General features: G+C 40.4%; 1 protein-coding gene across 4 annotated transcripts in view; it reads left to right on the top strand.

Moving 5' to 3' along the window:
- frs2a (fibroblast growth factor receptor substrate 2a) overlaps window positions 1–21,009 on the top strand; it is a 100,114-nt gene extending 79,105 nt beyond the window's left edge. For all 4 annotated transcript variants that reach the window (XM_041216237.1, XM_041216236.1, XM_041216238.1 and 1 more), the window contains 4 exons: window positions 2,761–2,947; window positions 10,086–10,244; window positions 16,853–17,016; window positions 18,407–21,009. In XM_041216237.1, coding sequence (XP_041072171.1) covers window positions 2,761–2,947; window positions 10,086–10,244; window positions 16,853–17,016; window positions 18,407–19,363 — 1,467 coding nt within the window. In that variant the 3' untranslated portion in view covers window positions 19,364–21,009. The remainder of the gene's footprint in view (window positions 1–2,760; window positions 2,948–10,085; window positions 10,245–16,852; window positions 17,017–18,406) is intronic.
- Window positions 21,010–21,073: the final 64 nt, after the last annotated feature.

The raw sequence follows: 21,073 nt of genomic DNA, 5'->3' as shown, positions 1-21,073 counted from the left end.
GGTTAATTAGATATTTTAAAACTTTATTGTAATATTTGAGTACTGAGTGTACCAAGTATAACAATTTTTTTGGCCCATCTGATATAAAGCACCTGGTGTAAGGTCCTTTAGGGGACATGGCATGGGGAGAGCGGGGAATGCATGGGAGGGGGGAATGGGGAGGAGGAGTGATCTGGGGACTGGGATGGGGATGATACATGAGGGATGAAAGGGATCGGGATGACATAGGAAGGATGGAATGGCATTTAAAGAAGTATTGTGTCATTAAAGATCCAGTACGTCCTCTCTTAAAGTTGTGGTTGTTTTCCTGAAAATCACAATTTTATGTGAATCAACTTTATGTGAATCATGGGTTCCCAATAGGAATCAATGTTAAAGCCAGAGTTGGGTTCCTTCGAAAATTTTTTGCCTGGAAAAAACAATGTACAAAATGAAATACTGTTTGTGTGTCTCTCTCTCTCTCTTCTTTCCTACTCTGTCTCACCCACATTCTCTCCCCCTTCATCTTTACCCCTCCCCAGGGCAGTGACTCAACAACTCAAGGCCCTGGCCAACTCCCAGTCCAAATCTGCGTCTGGTGCTGGAACCTTTTCCTCACAGTCTGTGGGGGGGGGCCAAGCCCCTGTCCCAGGACACAAATTGAGCTGAGGGCCCTGCTCCCTTCCTCCCCACACCCCCACCAAATCCAGGGTTACTCGCACTCCACACACACACAAACCCCCACCCCCCCTCGATCAACAGTCGGCAGCTTCCAGTCCTGAGCCGCCATGGCACCACTCCAAGTGGCAGTGACTATCCTGCTAAACCTGGGTCAGGCTCCCTGCCTTGCACTTCTGATCCTGGATCTTGGGCCTCATTCTTTCCCCGCAGCCTTGGCCTCTGGCAGCGACTCCGGCATCAGAACATGACGGCAGCTGGCCCAGAATGCAGCGCAGGAGGACATGAGTGCAGACAGTGTAAAAACGAAAATGGTGATGCAAATTGGAAAAACAGGCCCTAAAGAATAAACAACATTAAAATGAAACAACGTTAAGGGGAGGAAGGGAGAGAATTAAAACAAGGACTTAATGTACTAATTTTACTGCAAATGTTTTGCAGGTCCTTGCAAACTTAATTAATAATTATGATTACTATGCTGTTAAATACAAGCTGTTTGGCAGAAATATTAAACCATTGTAAACTAATGATTTATCCGTGCCAGTTCTGCTCTTTTGTGAACGAGTTTAGTTATTATAACAAAATCTTACTGGTTTGATCAGTGTTTCACCAAATGACCAACCTAGGAATTGTTCTGGTTTAATTATGTTTTTTAAGTATGAGTAGTTACGGTGGTTGAATAAGTTGTGATTTACTTCAGAACACTGGGAGTAGGAGCTGGAGTAGACCATTTGGCCCTCTAACGTTGCTCCACTATTCATAGAGATCATGGCTAATCTTTTACTTCAACTCCATCTTTCTCCATTATCCCCATATCCTTTAATTCCCTTAGTACCCAAAAATCTATTGACCTCTGTCATGAATATACTCAACAACTGAGCGTTCAAAGCTCTTTAGGGTAAGGAATTTATAAAGACTCTCAACCCTTTGAGTGAGGAAGTTTCGTCAACCCAGTCCTAAATGGTCAACGATTTATTCTGTGACCTTATGTTCTAGATGTCTCGGACAGGGATCTCAGCAACTACTCTGTCAAGCCCTTTAATGGAATCATAAAAAATTCTTAGATCTTTTCTCATCCTTCTAAGCTCCAGGGAATACTTTCCTAGTCTTTTCTCACAGGACAGTCCCCTTATCCGAGAAACCAGTCCAGTGAGCCTTTGCTGAAATCTCTCTGGGGAAATATGTCCTTCTTTAGGTAAGGAGACCAAAACTCTGCACACTATTCCAGGTGTGGCCTCACCAACGCCCTGTATAATTGTAGTAAGATTTCTTTACTCCTATACTCCAATCCCTCTGTAACAAAACCTAATGTACCATTTGCCTTCCTAATTGCTTGTTGTACCTGCATATTAATTTTCTGTGATTCATGTACAAAGGCATTCAGGTACCTCTGAATGCAAACATTTCCCAGTCTTTCTCCATTCAAAAAATAATCTTTCTATAATTTTTTTCTACCTAAGTGGATAACTTCACACTTCTGCACATTGTATTTCATCTGCCATCTTCTGCCCACTCACTCAACCAGTCCATATCACTCTGCAGCCTATTTGCATCCTCTTCACCGCTTACTTTCCAACCTAACTTTGTAATGTCAGCAAATTTGGGTACATTATATTCGGCCCTCTCATCTAAGTCATTAATATAGATTGTAAATAGCTGAGGCCTGAGTGCTGATCCTTGTGGTGCCCTGCTGATTACAGACTGCCAACCACGATTTATTTATAAATTGGAGTTTATCTTTTATACTTTGTTCTCACCTTTACAGTCAAGTTGCTAATGAATTATACAAAATTCCTGCAGCCATAATCAGGGTATAGATAGAATTCTAAACTTAACCAGTACTTTGCAGGCTTCTGGGACAAACAGGGTCCCTGCTTTTAACAATATAGCATTTCCCAAGCTGCTGGAAATCCAGAAACCATATCGCATGTATTTTTGAACTCAGACAGCTCTTTCTCCATTAGCAGAGTATTAGATTGCCCAAATTCATACAGTTAATTCCATAGAAATAAGATTGACACACAATTGTGTTGGAACTTTTTTTTGTACAAGTGGCATCTAATTTGTAGAACACCAAAGTTTAAAAGTGCACTTTTTCCCCAGGTGATTAATGTGGATGATGATGGTAATGAGCTGGGTTCTGGTATAATGGAACTTACAGACACGGAATTGATTTTACATACGCGGAAGAGAGATCCTGTGAAATGGCCCTACCTCTGCCTGCGCCGTTATGGCTATGATTCTAATCTCTTCTCTTTTGAAAGTGGCCGGAGATGTCAAACTGGGCAAGGTATGTTAGTCACTTATTTAACTGGTTTAAAAGAATACTGTCTCTTTTAGCATTTATGTTCAAATGTATGCTTTGAAGCATTGCCCTTTTATGAACTTGAGTTGAATTTTATGGAACTGTTCCTATATATGTAGAATCAGAAGCACATTATTTATTTGTAAATACCATTTAACTACAGTTCACTATTTAATCATGTCGTCTAATGCTTCAACTTAGTGTTTCCTCTATTCACTAGGTTTAATTTCCTTTACTGGTTATTTCCATGCTGTATTGAATGTTTTGGTATATTTTCTAATATTAAGCATCTAATATAAATGCAAATAGTTGTTTAGACTTTTACAAGTTATTTACAGACCATCTTAATTAATTCATAATTCTAAAATTCAGCATCTAGCTGAAAGTCTATTCCATTTGAATATTCTTTGTGTGAAGGATTTACAGACATCCGTCCTGAATGTACATTTTATCAGGCTGGAGTTTGTATCCCATAAGAACATAAGAAATAAGAGCAAGATAGACCATCCCTCCTCTTGAGCCTGCTGCATCATTTCAGTAAGATGGCTGATCTTGGACCTCAACTTTACTTTTCCCCCCAATCCCTTGATTCGCTCAGAGTCCTAAAATCTATCAATTTTTCTTCTTGTTTCTCTAAGAACATAAAAAAGCTAGAAGCTGGAGTAGCCCATTTGGCCCTTCAAGCCTGCTCTGCCATTCAATAAGATCGTGGCTGATCTTAACTCAACCTTCCTGCACTATTCCCAATCTTTTAATTCCCTTCGTACACTAAAATCCATCAATCCCTTTTCCTGAATAGACTCAATCATTCACTGTTCTTTGGGGTAGAGAATTTGAAAGATTCACATTGAGTGAAGAAAGTTCTCCGCATGACAAATCCCTTTGCCCTCTAATTCTGGACTCTTTAACCAGGGAAAGCAGCCTTTCAGAATGTATCCTGTCAAGCCTTCGCAGAATGTTGTGTTTCAGTGAGATCATTTCTCATATCTTTAAACCACTGAGAATATAGGCCCAATCTACTCGATCTCTCTTCATAGAATAATCCCCATTTCCCACAAACCAGTCTTTTAACACTTCTTTGCACTCCCTCCAGGCCATGTATGTACGCTTAGGTAAGGAGACCCAAATTGTACACAGTACTTTAGGTGTGATCTTGTTAAAACCTTGTACAATTGCAGCAAGACATCTTTACTCTTGTTCTCCAACCCCATTTCAATAAAGGCCAACACATCATTTGCTGTACCTGCATTGTTGATATTGTCTTTTCAGAGATATCCAAATCCCTCTGAACAACAACTCACCATTAAAAAAAAAGTTTTTCTATTCTTCCTGCCAAAGTGAATAACCTCCACATTTCCATACTCCACCTGCCATCTATTTCCCCACTCACTTCACCTGCCTATATCCTTTTGTAGACTGTCTTTCTCACAGTTTATTTTCCCAGCTAGCTTTGTATCATCAACAAACTTGGATGCATTACAATCAGTCCTTTCGCCTGTCATTGATTGAGATTATCAAAAGCTGAGGCCATAGCACTGATCCTTGCAACACCCCACTAGCAACAGCCTGAAAATGACCTACTTTTTCCTACCCTGTTTTCTGTCCTTTAACCAATCCTCTATCCAAGACAATACATTACCTCAACCCCATGAGCTCTTTAACTTGCCTTTCCTGTGATGCCTTATGAAATGCCTTGTAAAAATCCAAATATACAATATCTACTGATTTCCCTTTATCTACCCTGCTAGTTACATCCTCAAAAAACTAACAAATTTGTCAAACACCATTTCCCTTTAATAAAAAAGTCCCCTCGTCCTTATTTTGCAATTTAAAGTAAATTCTAAATTTTCCTTTTCCATTTTCTTGAAAACCTCTAAAAGATTACCTTCTCAGGTGTCTCTGCTAGGCTGAAGCATTTCTCCATTCTTTTCTCATAACTCATACCTTTGAAGTAAGGGGGCATCCTCAAGGCTATGCTCTGTACTGCATCCAGCATGTTAATGTCCTCTTATTCTTGGCGACTAGAAATGGAAGCAGTACCCACAGTGCAAAGTTTGTTTGTGACTTTCTCTGACATGTATTCTCCTTTTCAACCTTCTATTGGCTTTGTTGATTGTTGCTCTGTACTAGTTGGACATGCTGAGTGAAAAGCCTATTCAGGTTCCTAGGCCTTGTTTTCCTTCATCCTTGGCAATTTCAGCACTGTTCATTTTGTAGATGTGTCACAAATGGTTTCTTTCTATGCGCAGCGCTTTAGAATTGTCTGCATAAAATTTCATCTGCTACTGCTCTGCCTATTTTCATTTCATGCACATATGAATTAGGAACAGGATTAGACCACTTGGTCCCTCCAGCTTGCTCTGCTATTCGATAAGATCATGGCTGATCTGATTGTAAACTCAATTCCACATTCCCGCCTACCCCCGATAACTTTTCTCCCCCTTGCTTATCAAGAACCTGTCTACCTCTGCCTTAAAAATATTCAAAGACTCTGCTTCCACCACTTTTTGAGGAAGAGAGTTCCAAAGACTTATGACGCTCTGAAAGAAAAAAATTCTCTCCCTCTCTGTCTTAAATGGGTGACTCCCTTATTTTTAAAGTGACCCCTAGTTCTAGATTCTCTTACAAGAGGAAACATCCTTTCCACACCCACCCTAATTCTCCCTCTCCCAATTTCCCTGTCCCTTTTATTTGGTATCATCTGTGATTTGACGACATTGCATTGAGTTTCTTTATCCAAGTCATTTATGTTAGTTAGAAACAGCAGTGGTGTCAACAGCAATAGAATGATTTCTCTTTTCTCATCAAATTTCCCCTCTGTTCCTGGAGGCGATGATTCCTTACTGATATAAATGTAAATGGATTTTACTGCCTTTCACTCAAGTGGCCTTTAGTCATGTGTGAGCCTTGACAGTATGAGTCAGCAGGCTATTCAACCACGGGGGCTTCACAGTGGAGCTCCCTGTTTCACTAGCCTGTTGAATAACAGCCATTTAGTTCAGGTGGTGGAAATGAAGCAATTCCCATGGATCAATAAACCAAAAAGGAATCAATGCCTTTAGGAGAGTAAGGGAAATTTTTTTTAAAACTGAGAGCATTCAATCAGCACAGAAAGGATTAAAAAGGAATATTTACCGTATAGACTAGAAACCTGAAGATTTTTCTTCGTCTTAGAAGCTTTACAGGCTAATATCTTGTCCTACACCTGTATTGCCAGTAAGGATCACTGGATAACGATCAGAAGCAGGAACTCTTGTTTTTTATTCCTGCCAATTCCCCTTCTTCCAAAACAGGAGTGTTGAGGCCAGTTTCAGTGCCCTATTACGATGAACCAAATGAGCACAGGCTAAGGAATTTTTGGTCCAACCTCTCTCCATTTTGCCAACCATCATTGCATTTGATAAATAATTTAAACAATTCATTCTGTCAGCACCTTTAGATATTTTAGTGTGAACACTGCTTTGTAATTAAATCATCAGGAGAGTTACAAGTAGAAATTCCAAATAATTTCATGCAGAGTAAAAATGTACTTTGGCTCTATATTTAATTTTGCTGAAAATACATGGGGTGTGGGAGAACACCAAGGTGCCATACCAGTCATCATTCTTCATCTAAGTCCCAATCCAAGAATTAAACAAACAACCTAAAATAACACTCCAATGCAGTCATGAGGGATAGTTGGTGATGCTGCCCTTCAGATGACATGTTAAACTTCGATCCCATCTGCATATTTTGGAGGTGCAGGAGGTCATTAAATATCCCGTGATGCTACTCAGAAGAGGAAGGAGCTCTCCCAGTTTCCCGGCCAATATTCTCCCCTAAATCAGTACCATCACAATCATGTTAACCAATCATTAACTTTACTGTTTGTGGGATCTGGCTGTTTTCAAAAAAGCCAAGGCCATGAATAATCTCTGTACTCTACAATATTTCATTACTTGTGAATCAATTTTGAAGCTTTTCGGAGACACGAGACTATTTGATTTTCCACTTGGAGAAACATTGCACTGTAATGTGTTTTCCATTCAATATCAATCAAGGATTAAATGACTTGCATGAATCCAAATGCTTATTGGCGTTATTGTGGCATCCATTCATCAGAATTGATTTTTTTATTGCACATGAAGAGCATGATTCAGTTTTGGTATTTAGAAAGTAAATAATTTCTCACTGAGTGCTTAAATTAACAAGAATGTTGACTCTGACTTAATGCTTACAATGGAAGAATAAATCAAAAAGCTGGGAATGGTGGACGTCACGGGGTATCTGTCTATACTTGTAGTGGTAAGTGAAGCTCCCTCTGCTGTTTATTACAAAGAGGTACAATACTGGGGAGACAGCTGGCATTGGTGCCTGCATTGACTGTATGTGATCCCTTGGGGGCAAACCAGTTGTTTATCTGTTTAAACAGCATTGTCTTCCTCAGCCCTCAACCCCCACCCTGCCACAGTTTCATGCAATTAGTGTTTTTTCTTTCTTTATTGTGACAAATTTGCCAAATATGTATTGTCCCGTATGACCTAATTTATGTGCTTTGTGTTAATTATTAAATGCATCAATAAAAAGTCTGCACGTGGTTCCCCACAGTGGTTTATTGTTTATCCAGTAGATAGCTGAACCATGTGGACCATGAAGACTTAATTCCTGGTCTCTGCTCTGCATTATCAGATCCTCAGCCAGGTGGTTGTAGATTGCTACAGTTTGCCTTGGTAACATTGGGAATGGGGACTGAAAGCCGATAAAGCCCAGGGACCTGATGATCTACATCCCATGGTACTAAAGGAAGTGGCTATGGAAATAGTGGATTCGTTGGTTGTCATTTTTCAAAATTCTGTAGATTCTGGAACAGTCCTGGCAGATTCGGGGGTGGCAAATGTAACCCCACTATTTGAAAAAGGAGGGAGGGAAAAAACAGAGAATTACAGATCGTTTAGCCTAACACCAGTAGTGGGGAAAATGCTAGAGTCTATTATAAGGGATGTGATAACAGGACACTTCAAAAATATCAATGCGATTAGACAAAGTTAACATGGATTTATGAAAGGCAAATCATGTTTGACAAACCTACTGGAGTTCTTTGAGGACATAACTAGTAGAATAGATAAGGGAGAACCAGTGGATGTGGTGTATTTGGATTTGCAGAAAGCTTTTGATAAAGTCCCACATAAGAGTTTAGTGTGCAAAATTAAAGCACATTGGATTGGGGGTAATTTATTGTCATAGGTCGAGAATTGGTTAACAGGCAGGAAACAGAGCATGAAGAAATGGATCTTTTCCAGAGTGGCAGGCAGTGACTGGTTGGGTACCTCAGGGATCAGTGCTTGGGCCCCTGCTATTCACAATATATATCAATGATTTGGATGAGGGAACCAAATGTAATATTTCCAAATTTCCAAACTTAGTGGGAATGTGAGTGGTGAGGAGGATGTTAAGAGACTTCAAGGTGATTTAGACACATTGAGTGAGTGGACAAATACATGGCAGATGCAGTATAATGTGAATAAGTGTGACACTATCCACTTTGGTTAGGGAAAACAGAATGGCAGAGTATTATTTAAACGGTGATAGACTGGGAAATGTTGATGTACAAAGGGACCTGGGTGTCCTTGTACACCAATCACTGAGAGCAAGCATGCAGATGCAGCAAGCAGTTAAGAAGGCAGATGGTTTGTTGGCCTTCATTGTGAGAGGACTTGAGTACAGGAGCAAGGATATCTTACTGCAGCTGTACAGGGCCTTGGTGAGACCACACCTGGAGTATTGTGTGCAGTTTTTGTCTCTTTACCTAAGAAAGGATATACTTGCCACAGAGGGAATGCAGTGAAGGTTCACCAGACTGATTCCGGGAATGGCAATATTGTGGTATGAGGAGAGATTGGGCCGACTAGGCCTGTATTCACTGGAGTTTAGAAGAATGAGAGGGAATCTCATTGAAATGTATAAAATTCTGACGGGGCTGGACAGCCTGGCTACAGGAATTATGTTTCCTCTGGCTTGGGGGGTGGGGGGGTGGTGTGTTTAGAACAAGGGGTCACAGTCTCAGGATATGAGGTAAACCATTTAAGACTGAGATGAGGAGAAACTTCTTCACTCAGAGGATGGTGAACCTGTGGAATTCTCTACCACAGAAGGATGTGGAGGCCAAGTCACTGAATATATTTAAGAAGGAAAAATACAGATTTCTAGACTCAAGGTGTCAAGAAATATGAGGAGAGACCGGGAGTATGGCATTGAGATAGAGGATCAGCCATGATCATATTGAATGGCGGAGTAGCCTCGAAAGGCCAAATCCTATTTTCTATGTTTTTATGGGACGGGACTATTACTGATTGTTATCTAGTGATGCCTGCTGGTAGTGTATCTGTTTGGAATTTGGGTGAAGATCGTGTCCAGCTATAAAGCCCCATAGGACTAACAGCCTCCTGGCACTCACTGTCAAGTCTCAAGAGAACTTAGGTGAGATGCTGGAGAGTCAGCAGAGCCCTTGGGGCCACAACTCCAGCATGGATCCACTGCCCTCAGGAGAAAGGGGAAGGAAGAAGTTTTGCAAATGATTAAACATTGATTTCATCATTTCAACATTGACATCAACATCTTGATTTTAAAATTCTCACCCTTGTTTTCAAATCCCTCCTATGGCCTCGACCTTTCCTATACCAGTAATCTACTCCAGCCCCACAACCCTCAAGATATCTGTGCTTATCTAATTCTGGCCTCTTGTACATCCCTGATTTTAATCGCTTCAGCATTGTTGGCCATGCCTTCAGTTGCCTAGCCCCAGGCTCTGGAATATGCGCGCTCCTCTGCCTCTCTATATCACTTTCCTCCTTTAAGACTCTGCTTAAAACTACCTCTGTGACCAAGCTTTTGGTCATCTGACATATCTCCTTATGTAGCTTGGTATCATACTTTGATTTATAATGTCCCTGTGAAACTTGGGACGTTTCATTATGTTAAAGGTGGTATATAAATATGTTGCTATTATTTTTATTCAACTTGTAGAAATGTGTCAATGGAAAAAATATATATCATTGTACATATTAATTAATTCTGTCATACATATTTCAAAATCTTTTATGCTGATTTCATGTTAAATCATTAATGTCCACCCATTGTTCTTTAGGAATTTTTGCTTTCAAATGTGCACGAGCAGAAGAGATTTTCAACTTGCTGCAGGATATCATGCAGTCTAACAGTATAAGTGTAGTGGAAGAGCCAGTTGTAGAAAGAAACGAACAACAAAATGAATTAGATATTCCAAGAACTCCAAGGACACCTACCAGTGAGTATTATTTATGTTTTTGTTCTGAAATACTTCTTGCAAGCAAACAGCTTCACCTTGAAGGCCAAGTAGCTAAAGGATGCCTCTGCCGTGAATTTGGACTCAGGGTCATTCCAAGCTATGAGGTTCTCTCTTTTGACTAACCTCCCAACTGGGTGCAGTGTTCAACTGATAAAATACAGACTACCAATCAGCAGGCCATGAATGAACAAGCCCTCAGAAAATCCTGTGTCAATGTGAACTACTAAACTTCCATTGCACATTGGAGGAAATACTAGGGAAATCCTGTTTGACTAATTTATTAGAGTTCTTTGAGAAAGAAACAAGCAGGATGGATAATGGGGAATCAGTAGACATGTATTTGGATTTCCAAAAGACTTTTGATAAGGTGCTACGTAAAAGGTTGCTACACAAGCTCACAGTGTTGGGGATAATATATTATAATGAACAGAAGATTGATTAGCTATGAGGAAGCAGCAAATCGGGTTGGCACGTTGTAACTAGTCCAGAGTCACAGGGCCACAACTATTTACAACCTGTATTAATGACTTGGATGAAGGGACCAAGTGTATGGTAGCTAAATTTGCTGATGATACGAAGATAGGTCAGAAAGCAAGTTGCAAAGAGGACTCAAAAATTCTGCCAAGGGATATAGATAGTTTGAGTGGGCAAAAATTTGGCAGATAGAGTATAATATGGGAAAATTTAAACTTGTCTGCTTCGGCAGGAAGAATAGAAAAGCAGAATATTATTTAAATAGAGTGAGACTGCAGAAATCTGTGGCACAGAAGGATCTGGCTGTCCTGGTACATGAATCACAAAAAAACTAACATGCAGGTATAGCAAGTGATAGGGAAAGCAAATGGAATGTTGACCTTTATTGCCAGGGAAATGGAGTATAAAAGTGGGTAGTGTTGCCATAGCTTTACAGGGCCTTAGTGATACCGCATTTGAAATACTTTGTACAGTTTTGGTCACCTTACTTAAAGAAGGATATAATTGCATTGGAAGCAGTTCAGAGAAGGTTCACTTGGCTGATTCCTGCAATGAAGGGGTTATCTTATGAGGAAATGTTGAGAAGGTTAGGCTTATACTCACTGGAGTTTAGAAGAATCAAAGTGTATCTTGTTGAAACATGTAAGATTCTGAGGGGACTTAGGTGGATGCGAGGAGAATGCTTCCCCTTGTGGAGGAGTATAAAACTAGGGGACACAGTTTAAAAATAAGGGGTCTCCCATTTAAGACGGAAATGAGGAATTTTTTAATGAGGGTTGTTTGACTTTGAAATCCTCTTCCTCAGGGGTCTTTGGAGGCTGGATCATTGAATATATTCAAGGCAAATTTTTCATCAACAAGGGAATCAAGGGTTATGAGGGCAGGCAGGAAAGTGGAATTACGGCCATGATCGTCGTCATATTGAATGGTGGAGCAGGCTTACGGGACCAAATGACCTGCTCCTGCACCTATTTCTTATAGAAACTAGGAGCAGGAGTAGGCCATTCGGCCCTTCGAGCCTGCTCCGCCATTCATTATGATCATGGCTGATCATCCAACTCAATAGCCTGCTCCCACTTTCTCCCCATGCCCTTTGATCCCTTTCACCCCAAGAGCTATATCTAACTCCTGCTTGAAAAAATACAATGTTTTGGTCTCAACTACTTTCTGTGGTAACGAATTCCACTGGCTCACCACTCTCTGGGTGAGGAAATTTCTCCTCATCTCAGTCCTAAATGGTCTACCCCATATCCTCAGACTGTGACCCCTGGTTCTGGACTCCCCCACCATCAGGAACATCCTTCCTGTATCTACCCTGCCTAGTCCTGTCAGAATTTTATAGGTTTCTATGACATCACCCCTCATTCTTCTGAACTCCAGCGAATATAATCTTAATCAACTCAATCTCTCCTCATATGTCAGTCCTGCCATCCCAGGACTCAGTCGGGTAAATCTTCGCTGCACTCCCTCTATAGCAAGTACATCCTTCCTCAGATAAGGAGACCAAAACTGCACACCAAGGCCCTGTACAATTGCAGCAAGACATCCCTGTTCCTGTACTCGAATCATCTGTTCCACAGGGCTCAGTGTTGGGGCCCTTGGGTGTTTGTATTATATATTAATGATTTGGACGTGAACGTGGGGGGAACGATTGGGAAATTTGCAGATGACACAAAGATTGGCTGATAGTGGATAGTGTAGAGGATAGCCATAATCTCCAAAATGATATAGATGGGTTGGTGGAGTGAGCGGTAAAGTGGCAGATGGATTTTAACATAAAGAATTGTGAGGTCATACATTTAGAGAGGTCAAACAGTTACAGGGATTACACAATAAATGGGAATATACTAAGAGGGGTAGATGAAATGAGAGGTCTTGGCGTACAAGTACACAGTCCTTGAAGGCAGCCGTTCAAGTAGACAAGGTTGTAAAGAAGGCATTTGGAATGCTCTCCTTCATTGGCAGAGGCATAGAATATAAAAGTAAGGATATAATGTTGAAATTGTATAAAACACTGGTGAGGCCACAACTGGAGTATTGTGTGCAGTTCTGGTCACCACATTACAGGAAGGACGTAATAGCTCTGGAGAGAGTGCAGAGGAGGTTTACAAGAATGCTGCCAGGGTTAGAAAAGTGTAGCTACAAGGAGAGGTTGGATAGTTGGGGTTGTTTTCCTTAGAACAAAGAAGCTGAGAGGTGACTTGATTGAGGTGTACAAAATTATGAGGGGAATAGATAGAGTGGACAGAAAAAAATTGTTTCCCTTGGTGGAGAATTCTAGAACCAGGGGGCATAGATTCAAGATAAGTGGCAGAAAGTGTAGGGGGACATGAGGAAGAACTTTTTTACGCAGAGGGTAGTGGGTGTCTGGAATTCGCTACCCAAGTTGGTGGTAGAGACTGAAACTCTAAACTCTTTTAAAAAGTTCCTGGATCTGCACCTTAAGTGCTGTAAGCTGCAGGGCTATGGGCTGGGTGCAGGAAGGTAGGATTAGAAAGGGCACCTGGGTGTCCTCGGGCTGGCATGGACAGGATGGGCCTAATGGCCTCTTTCTGTGCTGTAACTTTTCTATGGTTCTATGGCTATGAAGGCCAACATACCATTTGCCTTCTTTACCGCCTGCTGCACCTGCATGCTTACCTTCAGCGACTGGTGTACAAGGAGACCCAGGTCTGGTTGCACATTCCCCTCTCTCAATTTATAGCCATTCAGATAATAATCTGCCTTCCTGTTTTATGATCTTATACATATACCAATTAAATTGCTTCTGTTTTTCAAATTAAAAATCCACTTTAAAATTATTCTTAAAGGTATGTGCCAGCAAACCTAAAACGTCCACAATTTTTAGTCACAAACATTCCTCTTGACACCACAAATTGTCAATTTTGTCACAAAGATGCTGATGTCGCAGTTAAAATTACTGATCGTGTGATCACTCTATGATACCTACGTCGTGACAGTCCAATATACCAAATGAAATAATTTGATAATTTAAATTGTAAACGTAGCTGGATAAACAGAAGATTGTGCGAATTTTTACTTGTCACAGTGAGGAATTTTAATATTATTTCAGACACTCTGGTTACCTTGAAGCAGTCTCAGTAAAGCAAAACATGATTAGATGCAGAGTGCAACTCCCCCAATTCTCCTGCAACAGTGTGCCCCAACCCATCTCAGGAATGAAGGGTGAGCGGGACTTAGTGCAGGATAGGATGCAGGAAGCAGAGTTTTGGATCAGCTGAAGTGTATGGACAGTGGACGATGGGAGGCTAGCCAGGAGACCATTGGAATAGTCAACTGTAAAGGTGTCAGAGGGATGAATGAGGACCTTAGCAGCATATGAACTGAGGTAGAGCAGAAATGGACGATGTTTTGAAGATGGAAGGAGCTCGTTTATGTAATAGAGAAGATATGGAATCAGAAGCCCAGTACTGATTGGAATAGGATAATGAGGTTGCAACATTCTGGTTCAGCCTCAAACAGTGAATGGCGAGAGAGATGAAATTGTAAGCAAGAGTGCCATGTTTATGGTGAGATCTGAAACAGGGGCTTCCGAATTACCAAAGTTACAGGGGATCCTTTCTGTCCAGTGGGCAGGCCCAGAAAGCACTGAGCTAGGTCATATGAACAAATGAAAAAGGATGGGAAAAGTTCAGCTCATCAGTCGAACCTGTCTGATTCAGTTGTATTGCAGCTCGACCATAAGAATAGGCCACTAGAGGACGCCTCAAGCTTGTTCCACCATTTAATGAGATTATGGTAATCTGGATTCTTCCAGATACCTAGGCTCCATATCGCTTGATGCAATTGTCTACCAAAAATCTGTTGATCTCGGACTTAAAATTATTGAACTGGCATTTATTGTTCTTTGTGGGAGTAAGTGCCACACTTTTATCTTTGCATGAGGAAGTGTTTCCTAACTTCTCTCTTCAGTGGACTGACTCTAACTTGGGTCCCCTAGTCCTAGACTCCCACACCAGCGGAAAAAGTTTCTGCTTTATCAATTTCTTTCAAAATCATGAAAGTCCAAATCAAATCAACCCTTAATCTCAGTATTCATTGGAATACAAACGTAGTTGTGGAGAGATTACATAAAGTAATCCTTGTAGCCCTAGAAACGTTCTGCTGATCTTGCTCTGCACTCTTTCCAAGGCTCAAGAGGCCAGAATTAGAGGAGCACAGAGATCTTGGAGGGTTGTGGGGCTGGAGGAAGTTACAGATAAAGTGAGGGGCAAGGTCATGGGAGAAATCAAGAATGAGAATTTTAAAGTTGGGGCGGTTCTGGACTGGAAGCCAGTGTTGATCAGTGAGCACAGGTAAATGAGTCTTGGTGTGAGTTATGGACAGCAGAATTTTTGGATGAACTCAAGTTTATTGAGAGTGAAAGTTGGGCTGGCCAGGAGAGCATTTGAATATTCAAGCCTCAAGGTAGCAAACGCATGAACGAGGGTTTCAGCAACAGATAAGCTGAAGCAGGATATGTTACAAAGATCTTGATGATGGTGCAGCTATGTGGTAGGAGGCTGATCTTGGAGTCCAATACGACACCAAGGTTGTGAATGATCTGGTTCAGTATCAGACAATTGCCAGAGAGGAATGGAGTCGGTGGCTAGAGAACAAAGTGTGTGATGGGGACCCAAGACAATTGCTTCCGTCTTGCCAATATTTAGTTGGATGAAATCCAGTACAGGATGTTAGACATGCTGCCTAACAATTTAGACACTGTGGTGGAGTCAGTAGAGGTGGTGGTGAGTTAGAGCTGGGTGTCATCTGTGTATGTATAGAATCTGATATTGTGTTTTCAGAAGATTTCGCTGAGGGCAGCAAGTAGATGAGTGGGGGCCAAGGATAGGTGCTTGTGGGAATGCCAAAGGTCACAGTGCAGAAGCAGGAAAAGAAACAATTGCAGGCGATTCCCTGGCCAGAACGAGATAGGCAAGAATGGAATCACGTGAATGCAGTCCCATCCAGTTGGACTGCAGAAGGGGATGTTACGGTCAACCAAATCAAAGGCAGCAGGCAGATTGAAAAGGGCCTTTTTCATTATTTTTTGCACCTGACTACAGTTTAGTGATCTGTGTTCTTGGACCCCTAAATCTCTCTGGACCTCCACTGTTCCTAGCTTTACAGAACTGAAATAATACTCAGATTTATCGTTTTTGAGTCCAAAATGGATGACATTACAGTTCCCAGTAATCCTGTTATGGACTTGCTGCACCAAATTCACCCGGCTTGTCATCCTGTTTTGTAGCAAGTTTAGTAAAGGGGGGATTGTTTCTGATAAGCTATTTAGGTCTCCTCTGGCCTGGATCAGCATCCTTTTGGTATTCTTCAATGCCTTGAGTGTTAAGATCAGCTATTTATCTAATTTATTCATTTTAAATTCAACTACAATAGTTCATTTACTGAAACTCCTGTTTTCAAGATAAATTTTGATCTAATGGCGTAGGATTAAAATTATAATAAGAATGGTGGAACACTTTAAATTTGGGGATGTTAGGAATGCAATCATAATTTTAATCCTTTGTTTATAAATCCAAACGACTTAGTGGCATTTTTTTCATTGATGAAAAGAGATATACTACTATGTGGGCATGAGCATCTAAAAATAAAATTGACCACTAACCAGAAATTGTTTGCTTTTTGTAGCTTTTAAATCAACATACTTGGTCATTTAATTCTCAGATGCAGCTTTTGACTTTTTTAAATTAGCTGTTGAGATTCTGGATTAGAATGCAAATATTTGTTGTAACCAGACTTCACCTTGCTGCTTTCTGTCTTACACCACCAGCTGAATAACTGAAGCAGTCAAATTTCTGATAGAATGGCAGCGAATTTCCAGGGGAGTTCTCCGAGTTATCTACTCTAATTTCAGTGGAGGATCCGTGGTAACTCTGGAAAAGTTCTATTTTTCCATTTTTGCAGGGTTTCTACAGCTCGTCTACTGAAGCTACAGTGGACATTTTGTTGTGTCAGACCACATGAAAATAGAGAAGGTTTCACGGGAAATAAATATTTCAGGGTTTTGAAACTGTATTTGAGTTTCATGCCTGTAAAAATGTAATTTGGCTGGGTTTACAAATATTTCTGCAATTATTTGCCTTTTCTTTCAGCTCCAGGTTTTGTGCAACCAAGTTTACCAAATGGATATCCTCGGTATCCATCATTTGGAGATGGCTCCTCTCATCCTTCAACACGACATCCATCTGTAGGCAGTGCACGCCTGCCCTCAGTAGATGAAGAGTCAACACACCCTCTGATTGTTTCAGAGGAACAAGTAAGAACAGTGTGACATTTTAGCCCAAAATAATTTTTGTAGTTAAATTGCATAAAAGGAAATGTTTCTGTTCATTTTGTAACTAAAGAAACACTTTTTTTAATAAACATTACTGCATGTGCAAAAGCAACATTGGATTTATCCAAAATGGAAACAAAAAACTGTGGATGCTAGAGATCTGAAATAAAATCAAAGTGCTGGAAAACTCAGCAGGCCTGGCAGCCTCTGTGGAGAGAGAGAAACAGCGTTAACATTTCAACTCCAGTATGACTCTTCGGAACTGAAGAGAAGCAGAAATGTGATGGGTTTTTATTCTGTTGAAAAAATGGGGCGTCAGGTGGAGCAAAAGGGAAGGTCAGGGATCGGTTAGAGGGCAGGGAGATTAAATTACAAAGACGTCATGGAACCAAAAACAAAGAGAGTGGAAATGGTAGTAGTAAAGCAAGAAAGCATTGGTCCGGTGTAATAGCAGAATAAAGGTCAATGTTGTCTGAAAGCAAACATGAGAATAAGATACAGAATGGCACTAAGGGAAAAAATACAAAATGGAGGACAGAGTTCATGGTCTGAAGTTGTTGAACTCAATGTTGAGTCCAGAAGGCTGTGAAGTGCCTAATGGGAAGATGAGGTACTGTTCCTCCAGCTTGAGTTGGGCTTCCTTGTAATATTGTAGCAGGCCGAGGACAGAAATGCGACCATGAGAGTAAGGTGGTGAACTGAAATGGCAAGTCACTGGAACGTTGGGGCCATGCTTGTGGACTGAACGGAGGTGTTCTGCAAAGCAGTCACCCAATCTGCATTTGGTCTCTCCAATATAGAGGACAGTGCATTGTGAGCACTCCAAGTTCCCCTCCAAGACACTCACCATCCTGACTTGGAAATATATCGCCGTTCCTTCACTGTCACTGGGTCAAAACCCTGGAACTCCCTATCTAACAACACTGTGGGTGTACCTACACCACATGGACTGCAGCAGTTCAAGAAGGCAGCTCACCACCACCTTCTCAAGGGTAACTAGGGCAATAAATGCTTGGCCTAACTAACGAAGCCCACATCCCATGAATGAATTAAAAAAAAAGTGATTTCTTCTTGATTGCAGTCTGGGGGTCTTCAACAGTGGACCCTTTGGAGAACTGTAAAATCACTGACAGCAACTTCTGCATTTAACTGCAGACTTCGGAAGTTGCTGTCAGTTTTCAGAGGTATGGTGATGGTGAACACTGACAGTTTTGCTGTCATTACTACTGCAAAATTCGACCCATAATATTTGAAAACCCATGAATCATGAGTAAGAATACATTATTGCTCTGCAACTGATGTTTTTTTTCTTTTGTGTAACTTTTACATGGTTCTTTAAACAATGATATCTTTGCATTTCACCTATCCACAGGTTCACACATATGTCAATACCTCTGGTGTACATGAAGAACTGAAAAGCAGATCCACTGTGCAAACATCATTGGAACTCCGACCCTTAAATGGTGATGTCAACAGAGAATTAGGAGATCATTGCTGTTCAATCGAAGAGAGAAACCCCCAAGTTGTCTTTGAACCCGAAGGGGTTAAGTTTGTTTTGGGACCAACTCCTGTGCAAATGCAGCTCATGGAAAAGGAGAGACAGGAAGCTCTTGGAAGTGAGCAGACAAGTGCTGGCAGTGGCACTAATTGTACTGATTGGGACACTGGTTATGACAGTGATGAGCGCAAGGAAGCACCCTCTACTAACAAACTAGTGTATGAAAACCTTAATGGCCTGTCAATCCCCAATGCCTCCGGAGGCAGGCGGAGTAGACTAACATCAAATAATAGTACCGATGCTCAGAATATCAACAATTCTGCTCAGAGGAGGACTGCACTCTTGAATTATGAAAACTTGCCTTCTTTGCCTCCAGTGTGGGAAGTACGCAAACTAAGCAGAGATGAAGAAGATAGTTTGGGACCAAAGACGCCTTCTCAGAATGGTTATCACACTAATCTTGATCAAATGCACAACTATGTCAATACAGAGAATGTAACTGTTCAGCCTAACTTACACAAGGTTGATTTTTTACGACAACTGGATTGTTCCCCAAGCGTTTTTAATTTTGATATAAGGCGACCAAGTCTTGAACATAGGCAGCTGAACTACATCCAAGTTGACTTGGAAGGTGGTAGTGATTCAGACAACCCACAGACTCCAAAAACACCCACTACTCCACTTCCACAAACTCCAACCAGGCGAACAGAATTATATGCTATGATAGACATAGAAAAGACTGCTGCTATGTCAAACTTACAGAAAGCACTGCCAAGAGATGATGGAACAGCAAGAAAAACAAGACATAACAGTACTGACCTTCCAATGTGAGCCTAGGAGGCACTATTTTGTTTAGTTGCACCTTTGTTAAATAAAGAGACAGGGACTAAGTTCTCTCTTCTAAAATCTAACAAGTTAATAGACTGAATTAAGGAAAAGTTATAGGAATATTGTATTTTGAGCCTTACATGCTATGCCAGTTTAAAGGGAATTCATGTAGAGCAGGAACTCCATAAGAGCACCCTTTTTTACTTTATCATTCTGCAGTTTAAACTTAGGTTATAGAACATGATCACTTTTACAATGTTAATTCCATTTAACTGAATTGGAATTAAACGCCGCTTCCCTAAACATTGACATTGATGCAGATATCTAAGTCTACTTTTATGATGGCTTTTCCAGCAATTCTTACAGAATTTTTATGGTATGTGTATTCTTTGCAGGCAAATGACATACCTAACTAAATTTAATTTCTGCAGTTTCTACTGTGATGTATGTGTGTGTGTGTTTGTTTGTTTGTTTGTTTGTTTCATTAGTCTTAACTGATTCTGGGCTTACAACTTGTATTTGTATTGAGATTTTGCTAACCAAAATCCAAGTATGAATGTGCATTAATCACTTTCACCAGGCAATAGTGTAACATGACTGAGGATATAATGCAGCATGTCCCTTAATTTCAAAGGAATTTGCTGGAGGACATTAAAACACCATGTTTGTGCCTTGTAGTCATTATGTTCAAAGTACTTTGCTGTCAGTGCTGCTCCTTTTGCTAGTTTACTTTGTTCTACCAGTTTCATTCAGGTCTAATTTGTTGAATCTAATCACATTCTGAAAATAAAATTGCAGTTTCCTCTGACTGTAAATTAGAGTACTTTTCACATGATTAGCAACTGGTCATATTAAACCTTCAGTCAGTGACACAGTGCCATTTAATAATTGTAAAAAAAAACACACGCTACAGTTATCAATTCCTAGACTATAAAATACACTAAAAGATGGAACTTGCATCTAATGTTTCTTGACTATTTTTGTATTGTACAATACTGTAAAATTTTCTAACGTGTTATAAAGTGTTAGTCTCTTTCTGCATAAATATAGTGATTGTATAAAAGTAGTAAAATAGTTCTAAAATTATTTTTTACATAGGGCACAAAAATAGTACAAGCTCAGAGTGGCGCACATCCTTGCTTAATTTTGTTGTAAATTTTTTTATATATATTTTACCCATTTTTGGTGTTTTGAGTTGCAAACATTCCATGTTTTTCTTGCATTGCTCTTTGTCATAACCGAGTTTAGGATATACTCCAAGCAAAAATTAGTTAGACGTTGCCATGTTTTATTGTTTGAATTTCAGGTACTGATGTTTGCCAAAATTGCTGGTTTTGAGGAATGCCCATATGTTTTGTGCCTGAGGTTGTCAAATGTCAAAAGTGCCAATATTGTAATATTTTTTGTAGCATGAGAATGATGATTTTACAAACATTTATCATTGCTACAGTCACCTGGTTTACAAGAGTCCTCTAGTTTTGAAGTAAAACCAAATTTTTTAAATAAATCATTGTTTATGTATTTGGCAGCTGCCCAGAAATTCAGCGTTTAACAGCTCTTGAAGTTCACTGTGGAATAAGCTGCATCACAAGAAGTGAGCAATGTACTTAGTGTATGATTAATAAACTTTTTTTTTTGCTGAATAACAACCATCTCTGGTGACGTTGTTACCGTTCATTTCTAATGTGGAAACTGCCCTCAAAGATGGAGGGT

This window comes from Carcharodon carcharias, chromosome 21 (assembly GCF_017639515.1).
Source record: "Carcharodon carcharias isolate sCarCar2 chromosome 21, sCarCar2.pri, whole genome shotgun sequence".
NCBI lineage: Eukaryota > Metazoa > Chordata > Chondrichthyes > Lamniformes > Lamnidae > Carcharodon > Carcharodon carcharias.
This window is presented reverse-complemented; position numbering and strand designations above follow the sequence as displayed.